Below are 19,426 nucleotides of genomic sequence, written 5' to 3'. Positions count from 1 at the left end.
CCCGTGGTGCTGCGCTGGGCGGCGGGTCGCTGCAGTCAGAGCTGGTGTGTCTGTGTGCGTGTGTGTGTCTGTGTGCGTGCGTGTGTGTGTGTTTGCTGGGCGGAAAGCAGGAGGCCTCTCCGCTCCAGTCTAAACACATTCCTACTTTAAATGGCTTTTCCATTTTGTTATTTTCTATGGCAGGGAATAGAACGTTCTCTCTCTTCTCTCTCTTCTCTCTCTTCCAAGACTCTGTTTTTCTCATATTAAGACTGGAGTGTGGAGGGATTTCTTGTTTCAGGTAGGAGAGTGAGAGGAGAGAGGAGAGCACTTTGTGGCTTGGGGCTTATTGCTGCTGGGTTCATTTAGTCTCACACAGAGGTCTGGAGGGTGTTTTTTCACAATGTAAAATATATGAAAGAATGTAGCTGTCTTTGGTGTGTATTCAGTTTTTAAAGGGGAAAAGGTATAATGGACAGACTGGGAAGAAGATGAGCTGGAAGAGTTATTCTGCTTTTCTTCTGAGTTAGCTTCACGTAGATATCCTGTTTGATTGTTTTCCCAAAAATATATATGAAATAATTGAAATTGTTGGTGTTATAAGCTTGTGAAGGACAAAATGGGATGAGAGTTATTATTCTTGGACTATGAAATGGGATGAGAGTTATTATTATTGGACTAGGGAATGGGATGAGAGTTATTATTATTGGACTAGGGAATGGGATGAGAGTTATTATTATTGGACTAGGGAATGGGATGAGAGTTATTATTATTGGACTAGGGAATGGGATGAGAGTTATTATTATTGGACTAGGGAATGGGATGAGAGTTATTATTATTGGACTAGGGAATGGGATGAGAGTTATTATTATTGGACTAGGGAATGGGATGAGAGTTATTATTATTGGACTAGGGAATGGGATGAGAGTTATTATTATTGGTCTCTACTGAGTTTCTAAACATCAGATGGAGCTGGAACCTCATCATCATCATTCTTCCACCTGTGTCCCTTCACTCAGTGCTGTTCAGGGAAGCATGATTAAAACATTTATATAATTGTTGCCCGCGAACCATAAATAATCATGAAGGGGTGGGGGAGAATACAGAGTTGCCATGGTGACACGGCAGTATCCGTGCCAGTCAGTCAGTCTGTAATTAGCTGCTGTGTGTGTCTGTCTCTCACAAGCCAACAGAGAGAGAGGCACACACTAGAGTTACCCGAATACCCGAGACCCGATCCGGGACAGGAGCGGATCCGGATCCAGAATGCTAAATAATGTCACAGGTCTGGGTTGGATCTGATATGATTGTCACGGGTCTCAGGTATGTGTAATTTTAACTGCCTTGTCCAGAAGGACCTGTACAGATCTGAACGTGACTGCTGCAGTAGAGAGAGAGAAATAAATGATATAATTTATGCTGCTGCTCTTGCTTTTCATGAGAGTGGAGTGTGGGGCGTGTAGCTTGTTAGCCAATCATAAGTCGTCAAAGCAGCAATAGGCTACAGTCATAGAGCCTCGCTCCAGGTGTGGCAAAAGTTAGGAGATATCTAACCAATGGAAAATTTAACTAAATGACAGAATTAAAAGTTAAAGTAGAAGGACATGCTACAATGACCAAGAGCCAACAGGTAGGCTGTTACTTAATATTCTGAATGGAGTTGTTGTTATTTGTAACTGTAGGATGAGAAAGCGCATGCACTGCAGTCTGTTAGCCTAGCTAGCTAACATTAGCTAGCTTAACTAGTTTATCCCGGTTTGATGCAGTCCAAGACAGGTACTACGTAATCATATTTAATGATAAATAACCTAGCTATGGCAGCTATTAGTCTACTATAGAAGCGAGTCGGCTTGGTTGGTTGCTGTCTCCCTCCCTCCTCCCTGCGCCCCATGCTCACAGTACGGCCCCTTCCCCGCCTGCTAGTGTCAACTCTCTCTCCCTCCTCTTGCGCTTTATCAGCTCCGGTTAATAAAGTAGGTTAAAAAATGACTTTTCTGCTGCTTCCCTCACCTGGTCTGGATCCGACCAGGTCTACACGGAACGAGTCTAGTTGTCCTCGGGTGCGTTCAGAACAGGTCTCTACATTATTACTATTTTAATTATGCATATCGGGTCCGGGTGGGAAAGCCCCAGGTTCATTTCGGAACGGGTCCAACTTTTTGGGCCTGTGAAGACCAATAGCACACACTGACTGATCTACAGATCACCTTGCATCATAAATAACTACTCAATATTATTTGTAGATCAGTCAGTCAGTCACAATTTACCCATGATACATGATGCTTTTGATGCTCTCGAACACGCCCATTGACTGGCAGTTACTCATAGACTGCTTCACAAATGGCACTCTTCCCTATAGAGCCCATAGGGCTCTGGTCAAAAGTAGTCCACTATGTAGGGAATAGGGTGCCATTTGGGACGTAACCAGAAAGTACGATCAATGAGTTGCTTGCTGAAATATTCTTAAACAACTCTGCATTTTTTTTGTTCACCAAGGAAAATGAACTTGAGAAGGCATGGCATAACTTACTGTATACTCCCTATGACCCATAAACCAGCTTTCTGGACAAACCAGAAAATCAAGAGCCAAAGTATCCCATCTGAATTTTTATCAAAGCCCGTTCCTGATGTTTGTCATTCTTGTTGTGTTTTCAGGAGTTGTAGGGTGAGTCATTTAGTGTGGAGACTGGAGAGAGGCTGCAGTCACCACAGTGAGCAGTGACAGACGGAACAGTTACAGCCCACTGTTATGTGTTGTCCCTCTCTAGTAGGTGTCCTCTGTCTGTTGAGAATCAGGGACAGACAGATCACATCTCAGATGATACATAGAATGCAGTGGGATGATGTCATGATGTCACCCAGTCATTATCATCTCAGTTACTGTATACATTTCTGTGTGCCATCCATGCATGTCAATATACCCCACCCTGCTGTACGCTCTGCAGTTCTCTACTCTACATCACCACGCTACTTCCCATAGCTAGTAACTACTCTCTCTCCTCTCTGCAGGCAAGGACGAGCTAGTGAATAACCACAGCCTGTGTAACCAAGGTGTCAAGGTAAGTTTCTGTTTACTTTCTGCTTGCACTGTAACTCACAGGAGTGATAAAAGTGTATATGTCTCACTCTGGCACTGAGGGTCAGTAGAGTGTTTAAAGACTAGTTTATTTATAGTATGTATGTTTACATACATAGCTCCTTGGTGTCACTTCTCAGCACTGGTCTTTAGTCCCCACCACTGAGTGCTGATCATTCTAATAATAATAATTTGGTGGGTGTTTATTTGTCCTATGATGTCATGTTGACACTGAGGCCGGGGTGGTTTTCACTCTGCTACTGGATGGAGTTTCACACCACACACTCTCTGTGTGTCTGCATGTGCAGGGGGGGGTTCAGCAGGGAGGAGAAGGTGGCAAAGAGCTTCCTAGGGTTAGAGGCAGATGCTTTGAATTTAGAGTGGTAGAAAGTGGCTTTAGCAGCAGAAACAGAGGAAGAAAATGTAGAGATTCTAGTTTTCCTCCATTTCCGCTCGGCTGCCCGGAGCCCTGTTCTGTGAGCTCGCAATGAGTTGTCAAGCCACGGAGCAGGAGGGGAGGACCGAGCCGGCCGGGAGGATAGGGGACATAGAGAGTCAAAGGATGCAGAAAGGGAGGAGAGGAGGGTTGAGGAGGCAGAATCAGGAGATTGGAGGGAGAAGGATTGAGAAGAGGGAAGAGATGATAGGATGGAAGAGGAGAGAGTAGCGGGAGAGAGAGAGCGAAGGTTGCGACGGCGCATTACCATCTGAGTAGGGGCAGAGTGAGTAGTGTTGGAGGAGAGCGAGAGAGAAAAGGATACAAAGTAGTGGTCGGAGACTTGGAGGGAGTTGCAGTGAGATTAGTAGAAGAACAGCATCTAGTAAAGATGAGGTCAAGCGTATTGCCTGCCTTGTGAGTAGGGGGACGGTGAGAGGGTGAGGTCAAAAGAGGAGAGGAGTGGAAAGAAGGAGGCAGAGAGAAATGAGTCAAAGGTAGACGTAGGGAGGTTAAAGTCACCCAGAACTGTGAGGGGTGAGCCATCCTCAGGAAAGGAACTTATCAAGGCGTCAAGCTCATTGATGAACTCTCCAAGGGAACCTGGAGGGCGATAAATGATAAGGATGTTAAGCTTGAATGGGCTAGTGACTGTGACAGCATGGAATTCAAATGAGGAGATAGACAGATGGGTCAGGGGAGAAAGAGAGAATGTCCACTTGGGAGAGATGAGGATTCCTGTGCCACCACCCCGCTGACCAGATGCTCTCGGGGTATGCAAGAACACATGGTCAGACGAGGAGAGAGCAGTAGGAGTAGCAGTGTTTTCTGTGGTAATCCATGTTTCCATCAGCGCCAAGAAGTCGAGGGACTGGAGGGTAGCATAGGCTGAGATGAACTCTGCCTTATTGGCCGCAGAACGGTAGTTCCAGAGGCTGCCAGAGACCTGGAACTCCACGTGGGTTGTGCGTGCAGGGACCACCAGGTTAGAGTGGCAGCAGCCACGCGGTGTGAGGCGTTTGTATAGCCTGTGCTATAAATGGAAACACGAAGCACACCAAACTCTTTGGTCCTTTAAAAACCTACTGTATGTAATATAGTGTGATATAGCTTGGGAAATAGATAAATGTGACTCTGGATGACAACATAATGTTTTTTTCCAAAAAAGTGTTAAACAAATCAAAATATATTTTATATTTGAGATTCTTCAAATAGCCACCCTTTGCCTTGATGACAGCTTTGCACACTCTTGGCATTCTCTCAACCAGATTAATGAGGTAGTCAACTGGAATGCATTTCAATTAACAGGTGTGCCTTGTTAAAAGTTAATTTGTAGAATTTATTTCCTTCTTAATGCGTTTGAGCCAATCAGTTGTGTAAAAGACCAAGTCCATATTATGTCAAGAACAGCTCAAATAAGCAAAGAGAAACGACAGTCCATCATTACTTTAAGACATGAAGGTCAGTCAATACAGAACATTTCAAGAACTTTGAAAGTTTCTTCAAGTTCACTTGCAAAAACCATCAAGCGCTATGATGAAACTGACTGTCATGAGGACCGCCACAGGAATGGAAGACCCAGAGTTACCTCTGCTGCAGAGGATAAGTTCATTAGAGTTACCAGCCTCAGAAATTGCAGCCCAAATAAATGCTTCACAGTGTTCAAGTAACAGACACATCTCAACATCAACTGTTCAGAGGGGACTGTGTGAATCAGGCCTTCATGGTCGAATTGCTGCAAAGAAACCACTACTAAAGGACACCAATAAGAAGAAGAGACCTTCTTGGGCCAAGAAACACGAGCAATGGACATTAGATTGGTGGAAATTTGTCCTTTGGTCTGGAGTCCAAATTTGAGATTTTTGGTTGCAACCGCCTTGTCTTTGTGAGACGCGGTGAGGGTGAACGGATGATCTCTGCATGTGTAGTTCCCACCATAAAGCATGGAGGAGGAGGTGTTATGGTTTAGGGGTGCTTTGCTGGTGACACTGTCTGTGATTTATTTATAATTCAAGGCACACTTAACCAGCATGGCAACCACAGCATTCTTTAGCGATATGCCATCCCATCTGTTTTGGGCTTAGTGCCACGCTGATCCTCAACACAGGGACCCCTCATGGGTGCGTCCTTAGTCCTCTCCTGTACTCCCTGTTCACCCAATTCTGCGTCGCCACGCACAACTCCAACACCATCATTAAGTTTGCCGACAACACAACGGTGGTAGGCCTGATCACCGACGACGATGAGATAGCCTATAGGGAGGAGGTCAGAGACCTGGTAGTGTGGTGCCAGGACAACAACCTCTCCCTCAAAGTCAGCAAGACAAATGAGCTGATCGTGGACTACAGGACATTCACATTGACAGGGCTGTAGTGGAGCTGGTAGAGAGCTTCAAGCTTCTCAGTGTGCACATCACTAAGGTATTAACATGGTCCACACACACCAACACAGTCGTGAAGACGGCATGACAACGCCTCTTCCTCCATCTGGAGGCTGAAAAGATTTGGCATGGGCCCAGCTGCACCGTTGAGAGCATCTTGACTGGCTGCATTACCTCTTGGTATGGCAACTGCTTGGCATTCAACCGCAAGGTGCTACTGAGGGTAGTGCGTAAGGCCCAGAACCCAGTACAACTTTTTTGACTGATCACATATGCTGCTGTTTATTATCTGTCACTTTATTCCTACTTATATGCACATCGACTCTGTGCTGGTACCCCATGTATATAGCCAAGTTAGCGTTACTCATTGTGTATTTATTATTGCTTTTATTATTACGTGTTTTATTTTTCAATTATTTCTCAATTTTCTTTCTCTCTGCATTGTTGGGAGGGGCCCGTAAGTAGGCATTTCACTGTTAGTCTACACCTGTTTTTTACGAAGCATGTGATGAATAACATTTGTTTTGATTTGAATTAAGCCTAACCCTCTAGGATATTGTTCAGGCAAATATGGCTTTACATGGGGAGTTTACTTATTACATGCGCAGTATGCAAGTTCTGTAGTATTCTCTGAGTGAGGGGACTGCAGCAGGTCTGTAGCACATAGTATGACCCTGAATGCCTGCATTGCAGTCTGTGTTTGCACTGGCTTGACCCCTTGTGGCTGTTTTAAAACACTGCACTACATTGCAACAACTGCATGTGAACTAGGCAGATCTGTAATAGCACAACAGTAACAGAATTAAGTGCTATATGATGAATTAATATCCACTGTAATGATATTAGAATGTCTTCTATTGGATTAGATTTTTTTATTTGATAAAAATAAAATAAAATAAATAATAATAATTGTTAAGTGGTTATCCCACTGGCTATAAGGTGAATGCACCAATTTGTAAGTCGCTCTGGATAAGAGCGTCTGCTAAATGACGTAAATGTAAATGTAAATGTAAATGTATTAGGTACCCCATTAGCCAACGCCAACGGTGACAGCAAGTCTTACTGGGGTCCGACACATAACCAAAAAGACATTACAGACAAAAGACACATTTTGCATTAAAGGGTGATGATTTGATGATTTGATGATTTGGAAAGTGGCAACATAACTCAAAGTAACTATAGTATATATCTATCAACTGCAGGTATATCTGATTAGAATAGATTTGTTTAGTCGTGGAAGAGCACTGCACAATACTGTTATGAACTGTATAGAATGAAGAGAAAGAACCTGTTATGGCCAGTACAGAATGAAGAGAAATAACCTGTTATGAACAGTATAGAATGAATAGAAATAACCTGTTATGACCAGTATAGAATGAAGAGAAATAACCTGTTATGACCAGTATAGAATGAAGAGAAATAACCTTTTATGGCCAGCAGTGGTGGAAAAAGTACCCAATTGTCATACTTGAGTATGAGTGAAAGTCACCCAATAAAATACTACTTGAGTAAAAGTCTAAAAGTATTTGGTTTTAATTATACTTAAGTGTTAAAAGTAAATTTAATTGCTAAAATATACTTAAGTATCAAAAGTAAAAGTATAAATCACTTCAAATTAATTATATTAAGCAAACCAGACGGCACCATTCTCTTGTTTTTTTAATTTACGGATAGCCAGGAGAACACTCTAACACTCAGACATCATGTGCAAAAGAAGCATGTGTGTTTAGTGAGTCCACCAGGTCAGAGGCAGTAGGGATTACCAGGGATGTTCTCTTGATAAGTGCGTGAATTTTACAATTTTCCTGTCCTGCTAAGCATTCTAAATGTAACGAGTACTTTTGGATGTCAGGGGAAATGTATGGAGTAAAACGTACATTATTTTCTTTAGGAATGTAGTGAAATAAAAATTGTCAAAAATATATATAGTAAAGTAAAGTACAGATACCCCAAAAAACTACTTAAGTAGTACTTTAAAGTATTTTTACTTATAATAATATGCCATTTTAGCAGACGCTTTTATCCAAAGCGACTTACCGTCATGTGTGCATACATTTTTTTAAAAATGTGTTTTACGTATGGTACTTTTTTTTTTACTTAAGTACTTTACACCACTGATGGCCAGTATAGAATGAAGAGAATGAACCTGTTATGGTCACTATAGAATAAAGAGAAAGAACCTGAGTCAGATGTGGATCAGAGGTGGTACATTTACTGTCTTCCTTGATCAATGACCTTGTGCACTATTCTTTTGATGCAACTGTGTTGATGTTCTCTCTCTCTCTTTCTCTCTCTCTCTCTCTCTCTCTCTCTCTCTCTCTCTCTCTCTCTCTCTCTCTCTCTCTCTCTCTCTCTCTCTCTCTCTCTCTCTCTCTCTCTCTCTCTCTCTCTCTCTCTCTCTCTCTCTCTCTCTCTCCCCCTCTCTCCCTCCCTCTCTCTCTCTCCCTCCCTCCTCCCTAGGGTGTGTGTGATGCCCCCTTCCTAGCAGGTCCCCTCCCAGTGTGTGATGCATCATGGCTCCGGTGCTGAGTGCCTTGTTGGGGCCAGGGGACGCGGGTTCAGGGGTCGCCACGGCGACATCTCTAGGCAACGAGCCGCTGGTCCTAGTGGGCACCCTGATGGTCATCTCTGCGTTGGTGCTGCTCTCGCTGCTACTGCAGCTTTGTGCCAGCTGCCAGGGGTGAGTGGGACACGTAGGACACACACACACACACACAATAAAATAAAATTAATAATACTGTAATTGTACTTACAGTGCCCTCAAAGTATTCACACCCCTTGACTTTGTCCACATTTTGTTGTGTTACAACCTGAATTTAAAATGGATTAAATTGAGATTTTGTGTATCTGATCTACACACAATACCCCATAATGTCAAAGTGGAATTATGTTTGCAAATGTTTACAAATGAATTACAAATGAAAAGCTAAAATATCTTGAGTCAATAAGTCTTCACCTCTTTGTTATGGCAAGCCTAAATAAGTTCAGGAGTAAAAATGTACTTAACAATTCACATAATAAGTTGCATGGACTCACTCTGTGTGCAATAATAGTTTTTAACATCACTACCTCATCTCTGTACCCCACACATACAATTATCTGTAAAGTCCCTCAATCAAGCACTTAATTTCAAACACAGATTCAGCCACAAAGACCAGGGAGGTTTTCCAATGCCTCACAAAGAAGGGCACCTATTGGTAGATGGGTAAAAATAAAATAAAAAGCAGACATTGAATATCCATTTGAGCATGGTGAAGTTATTAATTACACTTTGGATGTTGTATCAATACACCCAGTCACAACAAAGATACAGGTGCCCTTCCTAACTCAGTTGCCATAGAGGAAGGAAACCGCTCAGGGATTTTACCATGAGTCCAATGGTGATTTTAAAACAGTTACAAAGTTTAATGGCTGTGATAGGAGATAACTAAGGATGGATCAGCAACATTGTAGTTACTCCACAATACTAACATACATTTCAGAGTGAAAAGAAGGAAGCCTGTATAGAATAAAAATATTCCAAAACATGCATCCTGTTTGCAATAAGGCACTAACGTAATACTGCGAAAATGTGACAAAGAAATTAACTTTACAAAGTGTTATGTTTGGGGCAAATCCAACACATCACTGAGTACCAGTCTTCATATTTTCAAGCATGGTGGAGGCAGCATCATGTTATGGGTATGCTTGCTATTGACAAGGACTGGGGAGTTTTTTTAGGATAAAAATAAATGGAAAAAATCATAGAGGAAAACCTGGTTCAGTCTGCTTTCCAACAGACACTGGGAGAAAATTCACCTTTCTCCAGGACAATAACCTAAAACACAAGGCCAAATATACACTGGTTGCTTACCAAGACGACATTGAATGTTCCTGAGTAGCATACTTACAGTCTTGCCAATCTATGGCCAGATTTGAAAATGTCTGTCTAGCAATGATCAACAACCAACTTGACAGAGCTTGAAGAATTTTTAAAAGAATAATGTGCAAATGTTGCACAATCCAGGTGTGCAAAGCTTTTAGAGACTTACCCAGAAAGGCTCACAGCTGTAATCGCTGCGAAAGGTGATTCTAACATGTATTGACTCGGGTGTGAATACTTATGTAAATTAGATATGTATGTATTTCATTTGCAAACATTTCTAAAAATCATTATGTCATCCATCTTGAATTCAGGCTGTAACACAACAAAATGTGTAATAAGTCATGGTGTATGAATACTTTCTGAAGGCACTGTAGTTGTACTGTTGATTTCAGTTGTAACTAATAGTTTTATTTTATTTTGTATATATATACAGTGAGGGAAAAAAGTATTTGATCCCCTGCTGATTTTGTACGTTTGCCCACTGACAAAGAAATGATCAGTCTATCATTTTAATGGTAGGTTTATTTGAACAGTGAGAGACAGAATAACAACAAAATAATCCAGAAAAACGCATGTCAAAAATGTTATAAATTGATTTGCATTTTAATGAGGGAAATAAGTATTTGACCCCTCTGCAAAACATGACTTAGTACTTGGTGGCAAAACCCTTGTTGGCAATCACAGAGGTCAGATGTTTCTTGTAGTTGGCCACCAGGTTTGCACACATCTCAGGAGGGATTTTGTCCCACTCCTCTTTGCAGATCTTCTCCAAGTCATTAAGGTTTCGAGGCTGACGTTTGGCAACTCGAACCTTCAGCTCCCTCCACAGATTTTCTATGGGATTAAGGTCTGGAGACTGGCTAGGCCACTCCAGGACCTTAATGTGCTCTTCTTGAGCCACTCCTTTGTTGCCTTGGCCGTGTGTTTTGGGTCATTGTCATGCTGGAATACCCATCCACGACCCATTTTCAATGCCCTGGCTGAGGGAAGGAGGTTCTCACCCAAGATTTGACGGTACATGGCCTCGTCCATCGTCCCTTTGATGCGGTGAAGTTGTCCTGTCCCCTTTGCAGAAAAACACCCCCAAAGCATAATGTTTCCACCTCCATGTTTGACGGTGGGGATGGTGTTCTTGGGGTCATAGGCAGCATTCCTCCTCCTCCAAACACGGCGAGTTGAGTTGATGCCAAAGAGCTCGATTTTGGTCTCATCTGACCACAACACTTTCACCCAGTTCTCCTCTGAATCATTCAGATGTTCATTGGCAAACTTCAGACGGGCATGTATATGTGCTTTCTTGAGCAGGGGGACCTTGTGGGCCCTGCAGGATTTCAGTCCTTCACGGCGTAGTGTGTTACCAATTGTTTTCTTGGTGACTATGGTCCCAGCTGCCTTGAGATCATTGACAAGATCCTACCGTGTAGTTCTGGGCTGATTCCTCACCGTTCTCATGATCATTGCAACTCAACGAGGTGAGATCCTGCGTGGAGCCCCAGGCCGAGGGAGATTGACAGTTCTTTTGCGAATAATCGCACCAACTGTTGTCACCTTCTCACCAAGCTGCTTGGCAATGGTCTTGTAGCCCATTCCAGCCTTGTGTAGGTCTACAATCTTGTCCCTGACATCCTTGGAGAGCTCTTTGGTCTTGGCCATGGTGGAGAGTTTGGAATCTGATTGATTGATTGCTTCTGTGGACAGGTCTCTTTTATACAGGTAACAAGCTGAGATTAGGAGCACTCCCTTTAAGAGTGTGCTCCTAATCCAGCTCGTTACCTGTAAAAAAGACACCTGGGAGCCAGAAATCTTTCTGATTGAGAGAGGGTCAAATACTTATTTCCCTCATTAAAATGCAAATCAATTTATAACATTTTTGACATGTATTTTTCTGGATTTTTTTGTTGTTATTCTGTCTCTCACTGTTCAAATAAACCTACCATTAAAATTATAGACTGATCATTTCTTTGTCAGTGGGCAAACATACAAAATCAGCAGGGGATCAAATACTTTTTTCCCTCACTGTATATATATTATTATTTTATATTAAAAATTGTACTTTTCTCCCCAATTGGTAGTTAGTCTTGTCCCATCGCTGCAACTCCCCTATGGACTCGGGAGAGGCGAAGGTTGAGAGCCATGTGTCCTCCGAAACGCAACCCTGACAAGCCGCACTGCTTCTTGACACGCTGCTCGCTTAACCCGAGTGCCAGCCACACCAATGTGTCGGAGGAAACACCGTCCTGCTGGCGATCGAAGTCAGCTTGCAGGCGCCCGGCCCGCCACAAGGAGTCACTAGAGCACGATGAGACAAGGAAATCCCTGCTAAACCCTCCCCTAACCCGGACGACGCTGGGCCAATTGTGCGGCGCTTCACGGGTCTCCCGGTCACGGCCAGCAATTTTTATATATTTTTTATTTCACCTTTATTTAACTGGTTAACCTTTATTTAACACAGCCTGGGATCGAACCCGGGTCTGTAGTGACGCCTTAGACCGCTGCGCCACTCGGGAGGCGCTAACTAATAGTTTATTGATCACATTCTTACTTTGGTACCGGCAGACAGACCAGCACAGTTGGGTGACTGCATTATTAGAGTCTTCTGCAGACTGTATACTGTAGTTCAGAGGCTTCAGAGACAAAGTCAAAGTTTTAATCACCATCTTCCTTCTTCCTTCTTCTTCTCCAGGCAAAATAAATCCAATGGCCACCCAGGAGACCATGAGAACCTCATGAATGGAGTGAGTCTGTCTGAAGTAGTCCTCTTTTCTTTCCTCTTTTCCCTCTTTTAAAGCGTTCCCTCGCTTCCTTCACTTAAAACAGCAAGTAGAAGTTAGTCTGCTACAGTGTATATCTCTCCTTTCATTTTCTGTCAGACGTTCCTCTCGACACTTCAGTGACTGAGGGTTGGGCTTGTGAAAACGTTGATCATCACAGGGTTAGTCAATGAAAACAAGGGAGAGAACATGTCAGAGACAACTTGTCTAGCTAGCAGAAGGGTTGAGTGGGTGGGTTGGTGTCTGCCTGGGTTAGACTCTTGGAGAGGAGACAACGGCTGTGAGTTGTGAAGCTGTTTGTGTGTGCATTTGTGCATTTGCCTGTGTGCATGCAAGCGTGTGTGTGTCTCTCTCTCTCTGGGTGTCAGGGGGTGTCAAGCCTGAGGCAGTCACATTAGCATCCATAATGACCACAGGGAGGTGGAGAGAGAGCTCGCGATAGAGAGGAAGAAGGGGGGAGCGAGAGGGAGAGGAAGATGGGGAGAGAGAGAGGGACAGAGAGAGGGGGGGAGAGAGAGGGACAGAGAGAGGGGAAGAGAGAGGGACAGAGAGAGGGACAGAGAGAGAGGGACAGAGAGAGAGGGACAGAGAGAGGGGGAGAGAGAGAGGGAGAGAGGGACAGAGAGAGGGGGAGAGAGCTCGCGATAGAGAGGAAGATGGGGGGAGCGAGAGGGACAGAGAGAGGGGGAGAGAGAGAGGGAGAGAGAGAGGGACAGAGCGAGGGAGAGAGTGAGGGACAGAGCGAGAGACAGAGAGGGACAGAGCGAGGGACAGAGCGAGAGACAGAGCGAGGGACAGAGCGAGGGACAGAGCGAGGGACAGAGCGAGGGCCATTCACTCCTTTGTCTAAGTGTGGTGCAGAATGGGAGGGAGGATGACCCAGGTCAAGAGTTCAGAGGTCAACATTATCCGGGAAGGAATGGACAGAAGGGAGACATGAATTCCAGAACGGGGAAGGAGTATTCGTTTAATGTGATAAATGCAGTCAAAATATTTACTCCGACACACTCTCTCGCTCTATCACTTTAACACACACACACACACTCTGTGTACTCTGGTCTGGAAACAATGTGACTTTCACATCGGTCTGCAGTATCTTTATATAAACTGTAATGTTCTCAGAGAAGAATTAGTATTTTCAGAGCCACAATATGTAATTCACCTTTTCTTTCACAAGTTCACAAGTTAGCATATTAATTGCATAGTAAACTGTTTATTTCAATGGGATTCTGAGTGCATATTATTAATTATTACACTATCCACAGCTATTCCATGATGATGAGAACCATTACATTTACATTTACATTTACGTCATTTAGCAGACGCTCTTATCCAGAGCGACTTACAAATTGGTGCATTCACCTTATAGCCAGTGGGATAACCACTTTACAATGTTTTTTTTTATTTTTTTGGGGGGTAGAAGGATTACTTTATCCTATCCCAGGTATTCCTTAAAGAGGTGGGGTTTGGGCATTAGCTATAGTAACGAACACATTACACTTACAAGGGGTGATTAAGTGAGATAAATATCTCTCTTTCAGAGATAAACTGACATCCTCCTTTCATTCCAACCACATGCTGTCACACTCGCTCGGCTCACACCTCCGGGGATGTGGAAACCTTTTTAACTGATGGATTGGATATCTGGAGAGTAACCTTTACGCCGTAATGTAGAGCCTCGCCTGTGAAAATATTGAAGAGGACTTCAATTAAACAGTGGTGTGTCTGTCACAGAGTGACGGGTTAAATAGGGGCTTTGTCTTGTCCTCCACAGGCGAAGTGCTGCACCGCTAACTCCATCAGATTCAGCCTAGCAACAGTCATTACCAGACACAGCCACTACAAGGTGCTATAGAGCTATATCTCACTGCCTCATTTGGTTTTCTATCAGTGAGGTGTCTGAAAAACAACAAACAAAGGCCTGCAGTGGCTGCTAGCTCAATGCCCGTTTCTCCCCCCACAATGTCATGATGTTAATATGAGTTAAAGTGTAAATATATTAGATTTTCTCTCAGATTGAGGAGTTTGTTGACACTGATTTAATGTATGTGTAATGTATTTGGCTCCACTTAGCAGATGTTTTTATCCAAAGTGACTTATAGTACAGTGAGTGCATATGTTTTTTGTATGTGTACTAACTGAGCCACACAGGACCACATAGGGATTTAGGGTAGGGTAAACTGATCCCAGATCTCTGTCTATATTAAGCCACATAGACCCATCCTAACCTAGTCCTTGTCACTATTGTACAGGTGTCTGAGAGAGAGACGTTTACCGGTAGTCAGTCTGTGGACAGCCCAGGGACTGACCTAGTGGTGAGCAGTTCACACAACGGCCCACTAACCAGTGGTACAGGTAACACACACACAATGACTTCTTCTGCACGTGTTGTTTGTTTGTCGCCGTTTCAGAGAGTGGAATATTCATTCAGCATACATTATTACATCTACATTTAACCTTCACTTTACACACTTGCTTGATTATTCATTTTGCTTCCACACCTGTGGCTATCTAGTCCATGAGACGTGTTCCAATTATAGTCTGGTAACAGATCAGTTTGTGTTGTAGCCAGTTCTACTGTTGGCTATAGGCCTTCTGGCATGACAACAAACCACAAAGGAGTTGGCTAAAGCGCAAACAAGATATGTGAATGAGCAGGCTAACTAGTCCAAATTGTCCACTGCAGCTTTCAAAGATGCAATGTTGTTTAAGATTAAGGCCTCCATTCTCAAACTCTCTCTCTGTTAACCCGGCATAACCACCCACCCACACACTCCCCCTTTGTTGTGTCCAATTAATTTAAATGAAACTCAACCCAACCCAACTCATCTAAAAAAAAAAAAAAAAAGATTCAATTTGATTGATCCATCCTCTCCCAGTGTTGACAGACACCCAGGACAGCAGTCCCCAGCCCTCTGAGGAGATGCTGTCCAGCCAGTCAGAGCTGCGGAGCTCCAAGTGTCCCCAGGACCGCGAGCTGCCCAGCATCCCACCCAACAACGCCCTGGAGGGTATGGGATCCTCCAGCGGACCCCCTCTACCTGTCTCTGGAGACGGCACCTACGAGGTTTTAGGGATTCATGCTGTTGTTGTTCCTATGTATTTATACAGCTACTTATTGGAATGAGTCCTCTTGTGTTTATTGTGTACTTGTACTGAATTGTGTTGTCTATTATGTGTTGCAGTAGAAACCCAGGAAGATTAGTCCTAATGTACTGACGGCTGTCTCAATCAACTAAACTAGGTGGTGAAGGAGAGAGGCGGCGTCTTGACGGCGTCCCGTGACGTGAGCATTGAAGACTCCCTGTACGAGACTGTCAAAGAGCTGAAGGACCATCCAGGCAGCCTGGCTGTAGGTCTACCCAATGGACACGGTACTACGTCCCCCCTCAGCCCCGGTGACGACCCTCACCACCTCCACAACCACCTACCACTTTCCCACCAATGTCCAGCCCTCCACAACGGCCACCTCAGCCCCTGCAGCACCCCGGAGCGGGGGCCCCTGTGCGCGGGAGTGGAGTACGCCTCGGTGGATCTGAACAAGAAGAGCCGTCACAGTGCAGACCTGGAGGCCAGGCGCTCAGCCACCATCGCTGCTGCTGTGAGCCCCACAGAGGAGCCCGAGGAGGAGGAGGAGAGACCCCCGCCTGTACCTGACAAGGTGCTGGATGAGAATGACAACCAGCCTACCATGATGGACGCAGGAGGGGTGGTGGTAATGGGGGCCGCACTTCACAACGGAGAGGTGAGGATGGTTGTCTGTGTTTCTGTCTGTGTTTGTGTAAGCCAATGTGTGTGACAGAAAAATTGAGTAAACAAGACAGTAGGACGACAGCTCTAAGGATTCCTCACAATACTAGATGCATTGATTCACAAGATAGTGATTTGCATCCTTTGCTCTGGCCTCAGCCTCAAGTTGGAGTAGGAAGAGAACAATGGGAAAGGAGACTCCCTCTACCGCTCGATTAGGATCCCGAGAAGAGAGAGATCTAAAGGTTATTAATGAAGTTAGGTACGCCGGGAGTTTTTGTGAGAGAGCTTTATAAATAAAAAGAGAGCGATGAATCAACCTACAGTGGGGAGAACAAGTATTTGATACACTGCCGATTTTGCAGGTTTTCCTACTTACAAAGCATGTAGAGGTCTGTAATCTTTATCATAGGTACACTTCAACTGTGAGAGACGGAATCTAAAACAAAAATCCAGAAAATCACATTGTATGATTTTTAAGTAAATAATTTGCATTTTATTGCATGACATAAGTATTTGATACATCAGAAAAGCAGAACTTAGTATTTGGTACAGAAACCTTTGTTTGCAATTACAGAGATCATACGTTTCCTGTAGGTCTTGACCAGGTTTGCACACACTGCAGCAGGGATTTTGGCCCACTCCTCCATACAGACCTTCTCCAGATCCTTCAGGTTTCGGGGCTGTCGCTGGGCAATACGGACTTTCAGCTCCCTCCAAAGATTTTCTATTGGGTTCAGGTCTGGAGACTGGCTAGGCCACTCCAGGACCTTGAGATGCTTCTTACGGAGCCACTCCTTAGTTGCCCTGGCTGTGTGTTTCGGGTCGTTGTCATGCTGGAAGACCCAGCCACGACTCCACCTTCAATGCTCTTACTGAGGGAAGGAGGTTGTTAGCCAAGATCTTGCGATACATGGCCCCATCCATCCTCCCCCTCAATACGGTGCAGTCGTCCTGTCCCCTTTGCAGAAAAGCATCCCCAAAGAATGATGTTTCCACCTCCATGCTTCACGGTTGGGATGGTGTTCTTGGGGTTGTACTCATCCTTCTTCTTCCTCCAAACACGGCGAGTGGAGTTTAGACCAAAAAGCTCTATTTTTGTCTCATCAGACCACATGACCTACTCCCATTCCTCCTCTGGATCATCCAGATGGTCATTGGCAAACTTCAGACGGGCCTGGACATGCGCTGGCTTGAGCAGGGGGACCTTGTGTGCGCTGCAGGATTTTAATCCATGACGGCGTAGTGTGTTACTAATGGTTTTCTTTGAGACTGTGGTCCCAGCTCTCTTCAGGTCATTGACCAGGTCCTGCCGTGTAGTTCTGGGCTGATCCCTCACCTTCCTCATGATCATTGATGCCCCACGAGGTGAGATCTTGCATGGAGCCCCAGACCGAGGGTGATTGACCGTCATCTTGAACTTCTTCCATTTTCTTCCAGTTGTTGCCTTCTCATCAAGCTGCTTGCCTATTGTCCTGTAGCCCATCCCAGCCTTGTGCAGGTCTACAATTTTATCCCTGATGTCCTTACACAGCTCTCTGGTCTTGGCCATTGTGGAGAGGTTGGAGTCTGTTTGATTGAGTGTGTGGACAGGTGCCTTTTATTCATTTCATTCATTTCATTTGAGTCATTTAGCAGACGCTCTTATCCAGAGCGACTTACAGTTAGTGAGTGCATACATTATTCTATTTTATATATATATATATTTTTTTTATTACTGGCCCCCCTTGGGAATTGAACCCACAACCCTGGCGTTGCAAACACCATGCTCAACCAACTGAGCTACATCCCTGCCGGCCATTCCCTCCCCTATCCTGGACGACGCTGGGCCAATTGTGCGCCGCCCCATGGGTCTCCCGGTCGCGGCCGGCTATTTTATACAGGTAACGAGTTCAAACAGGTGCATTTAATACAGGTAATGAGTGGTGAACAGGAGGGCTTCTTAAAGAAAAACTAACAGGTCTGTGAGAGACGGAATTCTTACTGGTTGGTAGGTGATCAAATACTTATGTCATGCAATAAAATGCAAATTAATTACTTAAAAATCATAAAATGTGATTTTCTGGATTTTTGTTTTAGATTCCGTCTCTCACAGTTGAAGTGTACCTATGATAAAAATTACAGACCTCTACATGCTTTGTAAGTAGGAAAACCTGCAAAATCGGCAGTGTATCAAATACTTGTTCTCCCCACTGTACGTGACTTCAAAGAGGGCCAGCCTACTTTCTGGTAAAGAATGCAGTGATGTGTACTGAACTTGTTGCCCGTAATAAAACAAAGTGCACACACCCACACACACACCCACACCCACACCCACACCCACACCCACACCCACACGTGCACGCAAACACATACACGTACACACATGCACGCACACACACATACCCAAACTACAACCCCCTCCCAACACACACACTCACTCGCACACAGCCATGTCTGTCTAACCCTCCTTTGTGGCTTTTCTCCTAGCAACCTTCCTTTGTCTCTGAAGCTCCAGCCAATTAGCTGATCAGTAATAAAAGTGTAGTATTGGACAGCAGGTGACGCCTAGCCCAGCTTGACCCTCTGGCTCCCTACTATATGATGAAATAATGAACCAACCGCAGGGCTGCGCTGGGCCACCTGCACCCCCAAAGCCTGTTCCTATTGCGTCCCCCCGTGTTGGAATGTGGAGTCAGCATTAATTCTCCTCACTGCGCCTCTACCCCCACTTTTATTTTTACAACCTCCATATTACACACGCACGGACGGAATCGTATGGACACACACACATTTGCAGACACCCTGGGGCTGATTTAAGGTTAACCCGAAATGTTCTTTATTCTCGGTGGCGGTGTGACTGGTGTTGGCTGGTGATTTGTCTTGTCAGACCGTAATGTGTATGGTAATGTATGCAGATTAGAGTGGAGGAGAGGAGAGGAGAGGAGGTGGGTGTCTTTGTTACGGCGCTGCGGAGAGGAGAAGAAGAGAGGGGGAGAGGAGGAGACAGGGGAAAAGAGAGGAGAGGGAAGGAGATGGAGTAGAGAGGAGAGGGAAGTAGATGGAGTAGAGAGGAGAGGGAATGAGATGGAGTAGAGAGGAGAGGGAAGGAGATGGAGTAGAGAGGAGAGGGAAGGAGATGGAGTAGAGAGGAGATGGAAAGAGAGGAGAGGGAAGGAGAGGGAGTAGA

The 19,426-nt window shown here is 44.6% G+C and overlaps 1 protein-coding gene across 2 annotated transcripts in view; it reads left to right on the top strand.

Annotated features, from left to right (window-relative positions):
- The window catches only part of pag1 (phosphoprotein membrane anchor with glycosphingolipid microdomains 1), an 87,030-nt gene that overhangs the window by 60,183 nt on the left and 7,421 nt on the right, over positions 1 to 19,426 (top strand). For both annotated transcript variants that reach the window (XM_045226389.1, XM_041903556.2), the window contains 6 exons: positions 2,989 to 3,038; positions 8,332 to 8,551; positions 12,420 to 12,471; positions 14,760 to 14,862; positions 15,387 to 15,574; positions 15,752 to 16,252. In XM_045226389.1, coding sequence (XP_045082324.1) covers positions 8,385 to 8,551; positions 12,420 to 12,471; positions 14,760 to 14,862; positions 15,387 to 15,574; positions 15,752 to 16,252 — 1,011 coding nt within the window. In that variant the 5' untranslated portion in view covers positions 2,989 to 3,038; positions 8,332 to 8,384. The remainder of the gene's footprint in view (positions 1 to 2,988; positions 3,039 to 8,331; positions 8,552 to 12,419; positions 12,472 to 14,759; positions 14,863 to 15,386; positions 15,575 to 15,751; positions 16,253 to 19,426) is intronic.

This window comes from Coregonus clupeaformis, chromosome 17, assembly GCF_020615455.1.
Source record: "Coregonus clupeaformis isolate EN_2021a chromosome 17, ASM2061545v1, whole genome shotgun sequence".
Classification (NCBI taxonomy): Eukaryota; Metazoa; Chordata; class Actinopteri; order Salmoniformes; family Salmonidae; genus Coregonus; species Coregonus clupeaformis.
Note: the sequence above shows the minus strand (reverse complement) of the source record. Positions and strands in the feature narration are given on the sequence as shown.